Source organism: Bubalus kerabau, chromosome 21, assembly GCF_029407905.1.
Source record: "Bubalus kerabau isolate K-KA32 ecotype Philippines breed swamp buffalo chromosome 21, PCC_UOA_SB_1v2, whole genome shotgun sequence".
Taxonomy (NCBI): domain Eukaryota; kingdom Metazoa; phylum Chordata; class Mammalia; order Artiodactyla; family Bovidae; genus Bubalus; species Bubalus kerabau.
Genome location: NC_073644.1, coordinates 12,671,459 through 12,682,007, shown reverse-complemented (window position 1 = coordinate 12,682,007; position 10,549 = coordinate 12,671,459). Strand labels below are relative to the sequence as shown.

General features: G+C 45.7%; 1 protein-coding gene across 4 annotated transcripts; it reads right to left on the bottom strand.

The window, feature by feature from the left end:
• Positions 1-2,597: 2,597 nt before the first annotated feature.
• On the bottom strand, positions 2,598-9,765 carry DSEL (dermatan sulfate epimerase like). 4 transcript variants are annotated; one of them, XM_055559130.1, is made up of 3 exons: positions 9,374-9,765; positions 3,993-8,520; positions 2,598-3,386 (listed from the first exon to the last, which is right to left on the bottom strand). In XM_055559130.1, the coding sequence occupies exon 2, from the start codon at positions 7,638-7,640 to the stop codon at positions 4,002-4,004; it is 3,639 nt and encodes a 1,212-aa protein (XP_055415105.1). In that variant the 5' UTR covers positions 7,641-8,520; positions 9,374-9,765; the 3' UTR covers positions 2,598-3,386; positions 3,993-4,001. The 4 variants fall into 4 exon arrangements, with proteins under 4 accessions (XP_055415105.1, XP_055415106.1, XP_055415104.1 ...); XM_055559131.1 differs by lacking the exon at positions 2,598-3,386 and having other exon boundaries at positions 3,398-5,247; positions 5,461-8,520; positions 9,374-9,764; XM_055559129.1 differs by lacking the exon at positions 2,598-3,386 and having other exon boundaries at positions 3,398-7,708; positions 7,829-8,520; positions 9,374-9,764.
• Positions 9,766-10,549: the final 784 nt, after the last annotated feature.

Below are 10,549 nucleotides of genomic sequence, written 5' to 3'. Positions count from 1 at the left end.
AGCACAGGTAACCAAAGACCTAAAGAAGAGGGCTATTACAAATTATCCCAACCATAGCCGAGTTGCTTTTAGCTTTTTATTAACAGAGGAGTCATGTTATACATATAGTTAGAATAAACTGGGCTATGGTCTCCAGTATAGGTTTTCTTTGCTGCATACCTGGATAGATGTGAAAGAAAAATGAAAATGAAGAACAAAAACAAAATACCCGGCTAAGGTTTGGAAGCTTTCTCCAAACCTATCTTTGGAAATGGAACTAAACATGTTACTTGGACTAAACACAACATAAGCTCATGTAAATTACAGCTCAAGCATTTACAAGTTAGCTAGAGAGTGTGAGAATCTGTTTTAAGTTCCTTCCATTCTTTGTGCAAAAAAAAAATAAAAAACAAAAATTCAGTCTAGTTCTTAAAATGTTATTTGAATTTTTCTGCCAACATGAAGGGAAATAATGATACTAGTCAAGTATGGAAAACATTGCCTTAGCAGCTATTTTTAGACATACTTTGGTCTATATTTAAACAAGCAGTAGATAGCTCACATATGTATATTAAATTCCTAGATCTGTCTTAGGATATTAGGCTCCCTTACCTCTGTAAGTGGTGTTATATTATCTTCTACTTACACTTTTCACTAAATTAGTGACATTTTTCTAATTATGATCAGAATTAAGTCAGAGTTGAAAACCATTGTCCATATTTACTTATAGATAACTGAATGAGATAGACTTTATATAGTAGCTCAGATGGTAAAGCATCTGCCTGCAATGCAGGAGACCTGGGTTTGATCCCTGGGTCGGGAAGATACCCTGGAGAAGGAAATGGCAACCTACTTCAGTATCCTTGCCTGGAAAATTTAAAGAACAGAGGAACCTGGTAAGCTTTAGTTCACAGGGTGGCAGTCACACATGACTGAGTGATTAATACACACAGCATCTATGATGATCCTAAACCAAATCACCAAAAACTGTGCTGATAAATGATGCCAATCAAGTCAATGGCAGACAGAAGGGGTGGCATTTCTACAAAAAGAAAAAAAAAAATTAAACATAACTAGTGTGTGGAGAGAGTCTCTTCAAATATGAAGGTATTTATGGCAGATCCTATACCACGCCTGGGAATTAGACATAATTACCCCATTCCTGCCAGCATTTATAGTACTAATTATTCTGTTTGTCCAAAAAGCCAGCTAATCAAACATCTAATACTCAGGTTCTAGGCTCAGTATGTAGGTATTAAAGTTTATCTACCTAAAATTCATGCCTTTCTGGGTTTCTATAGATTAAGTATAATCATAGACTTCTCTTCTTTCTCCTGAGCAGGTTCTCTCATTTCCTTCCTTTCTGGAATTGTCATACAGTAAATTCGGCTATGGATATGGCTTCTCTCATCCAAAGTGAGTAATTTGCATCATTTCTAAATTTTGAAAACTAGATCAACATTATTACCACACTTAAGCTACTTTTTATGTCAGCAAAACTAATCCATTCTTTCAGAATTTCAATATGTAAACAGTATTAATAAATGCTTTTATTCCAATTGGGCCCAAGTTTGGGGAAATTAATGAAGGAAAGAATTGTTTTTATGGAAAGAACATTTTGTGTTTCCTTTGAAAATGTCATAAAGTCATCAGGGTTGCTTTAAGTATTTTTGTGATGATCAGAGTAAAAATGTAGTAAAAGTAAGTTCACATTTTTCCTAGGATAACACTCTGGAAGTGCAGGACCTAGGTGTTCTGAGATCATAATTGGGATGTTAAGGCAGTGGGTCCCAAGCATGTACAAGTCCTTGCATATGCAATGGCTGGGCCAGCTTTCACCTACGTGTAACATTCCTCAGAAACAGAACCTGTGAACATTAGTCTCCTCCAGCAAACTTTCCCTTGGGTCAGAAGTAGACACCCTGACCTTGCTACGTGGTGAAAGATACCCTGTGAAGATCACCTTAAGTGCGTCCCTTTCCTTATCTATTAATAATGTATTCTCATCTTGTTCCCATATTCATTCACAGAACTGCTCTTTTTCATTTTCCACATCTCTCCCCAACCCCTGTGCATACTCAACCTGGCTCTCTTCTGCCTGTGAGCATGTTTCTGTGCAAAGTTAAAGGAAAGGCAGTGGTCCAGAATCGGTGTTCTCTGCTGCTATCTGCACACATTGGTAATTCTTACCTTGATCAAACCTCATATTATTTTCAACCCAAAGCCTTTTTATTTGATATAAGATCACATATCCTGGAAATTGAAAGCAGACACTGAGACTCTGACCAGTAATTGAAATGGTGTTATCATCCATGTAGAAATGTTACATGCATCGCGATAACCCTGAGATAGGAGGAATAATCTTCCTTAAGAATAATAGTGCGGATTTGAGTCCTTGGTTGCCCTCTCAACCTGTATTAATACAACAGGATTTTCATTCATTTTGACATTGTAGAGAGAGGGCAGGGAGAGCTACACCAGGAAGTAGAGGTGGGGGCGTAGGAGAGCTGTTTTCCTACTGTAATGGAAGAAAAATGACAGCCTGGTTAGCTTCAGCTGGAATGTAACATACCCACAGCTTGATCACCCTGGAGGCACATTTTGACATAACAACAAACTACTGAGAAAGAGCCACTTTTATCTAGGTCAGAATGACAGAATTCCAAGTGTTAGCGCCTGGAGGGTGAGGGGGGTGGTGTGAAACTACAGTTTGAAACATCAGGAGAAAGACTGCAGTCTACACAGAGATTTGCATCAAGTCCCCACACTGCCTCATGGTTTCATCCAGTTCACTGTAATTGCTCCACTGGTCTCTAATGGCATCGCATTGTGATTCCAGCGTCTACCAAAATAAAATGAACCATGTGTTATGACAACGACATTTATAATAAGATGCAGATGGTAAAGGAAGCAGATGCCTCTGACATCATCTGCCATTGGCCTTCAACTTCTGCAGACACCGGCAGTCTGGAGACTCATTCAAAGGGATGCAGGAGAAGTCAGGCAGTTTTCCAATTCTGTTTCCAGTCTAAAAAAACACCGGCAGCAGCAGCACTGCTTTGACTCATACAGTGATGATTCCACAAGGAGAAATCTGATTCTAAGGTGGTCTCAGGCTTTGACACAAAATTAATCATCAGGACAGGGAGAAAAAAAATCCCCACAAATATCAGACTTTAGCCATTAGCAACTACTGACTGTTTTGCGTGACAGTGGCAGAAAGGACAGGGTGGGAGCGGTAATGGTGAACAGCTGCAGTTTCAAGGAAGCAAGAATGAGAGGGTTTTAAAGAGACAAGAGGGCCTAAAATACCCTACCAGCCCTTGGCATCCACTGTTTCAAGACTGATTCCTTATGACTTCTAAGTAAAAAACTTGAAGGAGGATTTTCAGGTCACTGTTTCTGACCTAAAAAAAAAAAAAAAAAAAATCCATTCTGTATTTCCATCTGTATTTTCCAGAAGGGATCTGATAATTCCAATAGGAGCTTTCACCATTTCCCCAGTGATATCTGTGAACATTCTACACAGTAAAAGGATTTGTGTGTATGTGTGGCGTGCAAGATAAATGTGTTGGGACACCTTCTAAAAAACTAGGAAACTTTTGCAGTTCATCTTGAAAGCAAGAGGCGCTTGGGTAAAGCAGCAACTGCCAGGCTTTCAGCAGTGCATGAGGTTCTGGGCTAGATCAGCTGAGTTACAGATGAAGCAGAGAGTTAGACAAAAACCTTTATAATCCTCCTATCTCCCCTGACCATGGTAATATAACTTCATCTACACCTCTGTGGCAGAAACATATTAGCAGAAAAAAATTCAGAAACAAAGGCAAGGAAAGTGGTGACAAAAATAAATCCTGCTAGGCCAAATACGGTGCTTATTTTTAAAATAATCTCTCTCTGCATGTAACGAATTGATCACAAACACACACACAAACACACACAGTACAAGAATAAACAAACTTCTAATTCATATCCACAAATTGGGTTGGAAAGTATTAGTGCAAATCTCTGCTGACCTGCAGCATTCAGTCCATAAACTTTGGGTATCCTAGACGATCCATCAGCGTCCAGCAGATGTTCTCAATCAGTTTAATTTCATCCTTCGGCAAGTTTCGTTTCCAAAGGTTAGTATTAGCGGGTGATATCTCCCCTTCGTAGGGAAGATAGAAAAGGTTCGTGGAGGTGGCAAACAATATTTGGTTTAAAGTAGCAGGAGATAAAGGAATTCCAAGGAAGGCAAAAATCCTTTCCGTGGTATTCTGAGGGAAATGCACAAGATCTTCAAACTTGATTAATTGGTAGCTGGTGGGCAGCAGGTCTGCATTTAGCCTCAGGGCAGCGGCCGTGTTTGCCAGCCACGCATGGGCCAGCAGCGAGACTGGGTGAGGTCTGGATGCCAACAGTTCCTTCCGCAGCAATTCATACTCCACAGCATAGCCTGAGTTCAAGGTACAACGGCCTGCGCTTCCCTCCGTTTTAAACAGCTTAGCTAAGTGCTCTTGTACATTCTTCAAAGAGTAAAGGCTAGGTTTACTACTGTACAGCATGGAATAAACCCACGCCCGAGGGTCCCTCACCACGTACAAGGCCCTCATAGAGGCTCCCAACACCTCGTGAAAGAAATGCAGCTTTAACGTCCAGCTCCCGCTGCCCAGGCTGAGCACCGGCCGCGCACTGGGGTAGTGGACCAGGTGTCTCCGCAGAGCCCTGACGTATTCAGCGTCTCTGTCAAAGGCGCCTTTCATTCTGCTTCTTTGTTCTGCCAGAGACTCTCTCCTTTTCAACTTCCTTTTCTTGTCTTTATTCATGGTAAAATACTGGGCCAGTTTCCCCCTACTGGGTTCATGTAGATGGATGTTCTGCAAATGGAGTTTCGTGTCTCGGACCAAGGACTGCAACCAGCCTCGGAGTAAACGGAAACGCACGCTGTGGACTTCGGACGCCGTCCATTCACAGGCGTCCACAAAGGAGTCGATTTCCAATTCCGTTTCCGGAATGTCAATGTAGGCTGTGGGGACCCGGATGTAGAGGAAGTCACTGCTGTTGAAGAAGAGTTGTTTGAGAAGCTCAGCTCCGGAACCAGGAAGTGAGGTAATGACGATGTCCGGCGGGTCTGTGCGCTGGCCTCCGGGGGCCAGCGCCTGCCCGGTCGCCTCGGTCTCCGGCCTCGCCCACTTGGCACAGATGGGCTGCGTGCAAGCGCTCCACACGTCCAGCAGCTCAATGGACCACAAGGCAATAACAAGGATGAGGATCCACCGCATAAGCTTTCTAAAAGAAAGGTAAAACCGCCACTGAAAAGTTAAGATCACCAGGCCGATGCACAAAATCAACCCAACTGCTACATTAAATTTAAATCCAAAGGGGAAAATAACTCTATCGTGTCTTATGGGCTTTACTATTGCCTCAGTGCCCAAACCGAAGCGGGTTACTTGGGCCTGATCAGCCACAGTGGCAAAGCCGCCAAATCCCAAGTAGTCAAACCTTGTCTTCAAGTTCTGGTAGTCAGTCACGATCGAAACAACATGGTCGGTGTTATTGACATTGAGAGAAAGCTGAAGTCCAGAATTGGAATTATCAATAAATCTGCAACTGGAAACATTGACGTATGGTCCATAGAAGACATATGCGATTCTTGTGATTGCGGATTCCATCTGAAACGTAACATTGACAAACTGAGTCCACCGTTTCTTAAATTCAGCGGCTTGCTCTGCTTCCTGTATACTAGCAAGGGGGCTACTGCCACGATGATCAAACCAAAACATCTTGTAGTGAGCATCCCACACGTCCATCAAGGCGCCATTATACCTGTTCATGAACCTATATGGGATGTATTTAAAATCAATATCCAGATTATGGAAGAAGGCACTGACAGATTTTATTGGGGAATCTTCTTGCTTCTCGACATGATCAACAACTAGCAGAGTCTGAGAGTTTAAGAGAAGCAAAGCCCGATACACGCTTTTCAGCTTCATTGCTGAAGAGTAAGCTGATACGGCTTCCCCACTCACAAATATCATGTCCCCGTGCTGAGAGGCAGTAATGATTTCCCCGGCCGCATCACCAACCTCCTCGCCGGTCCACTTGAGCCACTGTGCACATTCTCCCAGCTGACCTTCCCAGGGCTTATTACACTGACTCGTGGGTGACGGCGCGAACACCAGTACGTTGTTCAGGTGGCTCAACTTAGGTCCATAGAGGGCTTCGGAAACAAACACCTGCCCGTTGGGGGCAAAGGTAAATGAGTTCTGATCCGGATGTTCATGTCCAGGGTTGAAGCTCCTCCACCCATCAATCCAGGAGTATGGCTGGAAGTGAACTATGTCATACACAGCACGCCCTCCTAGCTTCCCAGACTTAAAAGACACAAAGGTATTGGTCTGTGTATTTGGCAGCCCGGCCCCATAAGTGACCACACCCCAGTTAGGGAACATGTGCATTTTTGCAGTGCCATATTCTGCAGGAGGCTGTGGGGTGAGCTGGGGGTCATACCAGATGTATTCAGTGTGAAGGGTACTCCACCTCTGGGCGGTGGAGGGGACCATGGGTCCATCTTTAGGTCGGTGCCTTCTGATTTGCTGAGCTAACCAATTTCCAGCTCCATTCTTTAAGACAAACTTATCCAAAAAAACTAACTGGCTCTCAGGACCATAAAACCAGTTATAATTGGAATCTGCTATCCCCACGGTCCTTTGGAAGCCTGGCAAAAGGGTGGCATAATAAAACCAAAAGTGCATTTTTAACCAGTTGTTATCCAAGTTGTTGATATTAAAGTGGCGCTGGGCCAGAAAAACATACTGTGTGACTGATTTAGCTGTGTAGCTTCCATAGGCCACACCTTCATCCAAAGAGCCATCGACAATGTGATTCAACAGAAACATTGTCTTTTCCATCACATCTACTACAACCTGTTTCCATAGATTTACCTTAGTCCCTTTATCTACCCCAGTCACCAAAGCCCCGGTCAGCAGTGCTATCATGTTAGTAGCTTGATGGTTGTGAAGAAGTTGTTTGCCCCAAGAGCGGACCTTAGAATATTCATACATTTCCTCAGTAATAACCCATATTTTTTCTAGGTATTTTTGTCTCCGACGACCATCTAATAAGTTATATAAAAAGTCAAAGGCAGTGGCAAAACCTGTTAGGGAATGGCCAACTGGAACCTCATCCCCTGGTGCATTCTCCACCAGCCAGTCTTTGTAGCCCACCATCCTGTCCATGTATTCCAAGGCAAATTCAAAGGCAACTTTGTCTTCCGGGCACAGCAAACAGTACAGGGCTAAAGGAGGCAGATTGTTCCCATAGATTTCATTCCACTTGGCAGCAAAATCAGCATGCTTGGGTGGAGGTAGGTAGTATGTCGGGTTCGACAGCATAGCAGTCACCGCACTTCTGATCGCTCTAAAAAGGTGCAAATGGGTTGTGCGAGACTTCTGTCTCATTGCTTGGATCTCTCCAGCATCAAAATACAAGCGTGGATGAAGCGTACTCTTCTTCGGTTTTTGATTGGGTCTGACATCTTGCACTCTCTGTGTCTTAAATGGATCTATGTCATCTGGGAAAACTGCCCAGTCAGAGTAATTGCTCACAGATTCCTCCAAAGTAGAGAAAGCAAACATCACTAATACTAAAAATAAGCAATGTCCTGTAAACATTAACGCCATGATCCATCGGGGAGCTCCTTTCCTCAGGCATACATGTCAAATGCAGCGCTCAATGTGCTTCCCATCTGCTGAGTATAAAACATACATTTAAGGCCTTGATAAAACAAAGACTGTAAATTGTATGTGCTGTGAAATCCTGCTGACATTCGGCTCATTCAAAGTACAGTTGCCAAAAAGAGAAAACTTACACTGTGAATCTGCTCCCTGATGCACTGTTGCTTCCAATAAAACTTCAAGGAATGTTAAAGCCTCTTGATTTTCCCATGTCACACAGCAAACAGGAGTGAAGATAGTCTAGAATACTATGAATTTACAAGTTACTTCAGGGACAGAAATCTACCTAACATGGAGAGTCAAAAACCCCACATTGTAAAAAAAAAAAAGCACTCCAAAATCCAAACTAAGAAGTCATTCCTGGCACAGGATACCATCACTGGTGACAAGCTCATCATACAGGTCTGATGCCTTTGTCTCTGTGCTCTCAAAGAAGCTGATGAAGTACTGAAATCCTTGGAGCAGACTGGGTTTTTACTCCGCTTTTTACACTTCTGGCTGTGAGAATTTTTTTTCTTCCTCCATTTTTGGGAGAAAAACATCCTCAGCAAGTGTTCAAAGTCCTACTTGGTTTTAAAACATTCCAGATTCCTGCCCTCATTTCCAGTCTGTCTTGTCAGGCTTACTTACTCATCAGCCTATTATGACCCATCTGAGAAAGCATATTCTCATCTTCTTTTATCAGCTTCATCTGTACAACTATGAAAACCTAATCTTTGCAACCACCTAGGTACTTCTTTTCCAATCATGAAGTAACCACCAACTGGGAAAGAAAACTCCCCTTTCACCAACAGTGACGTCTCTTTTCCGTTCCTTTTTCATGACACTGGAAAAACAAAACAGAAATTTTGTTCTGGGGGACAAAACAAAACAGAAATTCTCGGAGGCTACAGGTATGCTGGGACATAAACGGAAGATTTAAACGTTCTACCATCTCCTGATAGAAATTTTAGAATGACATTAAGATCTGTTATTTAATACAATCGAAGTTACACTAAATGATTCCTTTTCTCATACTTTTCAAGGCACATATTAGGATAACAATGGTGGTAGAAGACAAGCGGCTACAAGATGTAACTTTCCCAAGAGTATTTATTTTAACGGTGGCTTGCTTTCTTAATTTAAAATGTTTTTACTCAAATGCAGTCAAGAGAAGATTGAGTACCGCTGTCATTCTTGTTTTGATCACGGAAGACTCAGAGACAAAAACCCAAAGTTGAAAGGACCATTTTATGATTCTCGATGAGGGTTTAGCTTTCAAGGGCTCAAGGTGTCTTTGCCAGAGAAACTAATACTAAGCGCAGTCACTTTTGTCTAAGGAGAAGTTATGACAATGTGTGGGAGCGAAGAACGCCAGTTCTGCTCCAGTCTCCCTCCCGAAAAGCCTGGTTTTCCATCCTTAAAAGAAGCCACCAGAGGGAGCTCAGACCCAAACCCGGACTCAAGGAGCAGCTTCGCGGCAGCCCGTCTGGGTTCCGAAGAACCTCACCAAGTTTCAGTCTTGGACAAGTCTCCTCTCTGTGGGAAACATAAACGCTAGGAGTTTCCTGCTCCGCTCCGCCTGTTGCATTTTGTGATTCGCTTCCTACGAACATGCCAGCTCCATCCTCCGCTCCCCATTCCCGACCCCTGGCAGTGGTCTCAGGACAAGAGACCCCTCAATAGCCAAGTCCTCTTACCTCGGAAGATCTGGACTGGGTCTCTCCGGGTGGTGGTGGGCCCGATGAGACGCAGGCGGAGAGTTGGAAAACACTGCTCTGCGTGGGACTCGGGCGGCCCGGCCCACGCAGGGCTCCTGAAGCCCCCGGGTCCGGCGCTCCCGGCGCTCCAACAGGCTGAGGCCCCGCGCCCGTGCCCCGCCCGGCGCCGCGCGGACACGCCCGCCCTCGGGGAGCGCCGGACGCCCCCGGGCAGCCCGGGGCCGCGGAAGGCAGATCCGCGCGCGCCGGGCGCTCTCGGGGACGCCGTGTCCAGCGGGGCGCTGGCGTGCCCAGAACGCGAGGCCGCCGCCGCCGCCGGTGCTCAGTGCCAGCTCCGGCCGCGCGGCCGGGGGAGGGCGAGAGACGGCGACGCGGGCCGGGGGCGGGGCGGGAACGGCTGGGGGCGGGGCCTGGGCGGGGCCTCGGATCCTGGGAGGGCGAGGCGGGTGGTGGGCGGGGCGGGGAGGACGTTGGTAGGGCGGGGCCTCGGGCGGGGGAGCGCGAGCACAGGCTACGCCGGAGATGGATCGGGGGCGGGGCTGGAAGGAGATGAGGGCGGGGCCGAGGGAGGGGCCGACCGCCCCCGGAATCTGAACCCCAGGGCCCTCCGAGCGCGCGTATTCCCGGCTGCCGCGGCGGCGCGCGCTCCCGGAGCGGCGGAGCAGGGGAAAGAGGGAGGGAGGGATTTGGGAGTGCGAGGGTCAGAGGACCTCTCCTTGCCGGTCGAGTCCCGCTGCTGTTACCCCTTTGGTTGTTGGGAGAGGGCCGACCTCACAGTGCTAGGAGTGAGAGGAAGATAGAGGAGGTTCTGGGCCAGATTACAAATGATGGGGGAAGTGGGGATGGGCGGGGTGACGCCGTGGGATGTCTGGGATCAGCCTTCAGGAAGAGCAAGGGCTGAGGAGGGGAATGTGCGGCAGCTGGGCTGGGGTTGCTGTCATTTAGAAATGCAAAATCAATATGCCGTACTAATACAAGACTGACTTGAGGAGCACAGATGCTAAAGATCAGGGGAAGACAAAAAAGACTCATCAGCCTTATTGATTGCAATAATTTCTCTGGCAGTGTAAATATGGAAAGGTATGTGACAAACAGGTGGAAGGAACCTCTTTCTTATTCAAGAAATGGAACCTGCAATTCAGTAAAGACCCACAG

Excerpts from the sequence above, each read along its gene's own strand:
- DSEL (XM_055559130.1), bottom strand. The coding sequence starts at position 7,640 with ATGGCGTTAATGTTTACAGGACATTGCTTATTTTTAGTATTAGTGATG.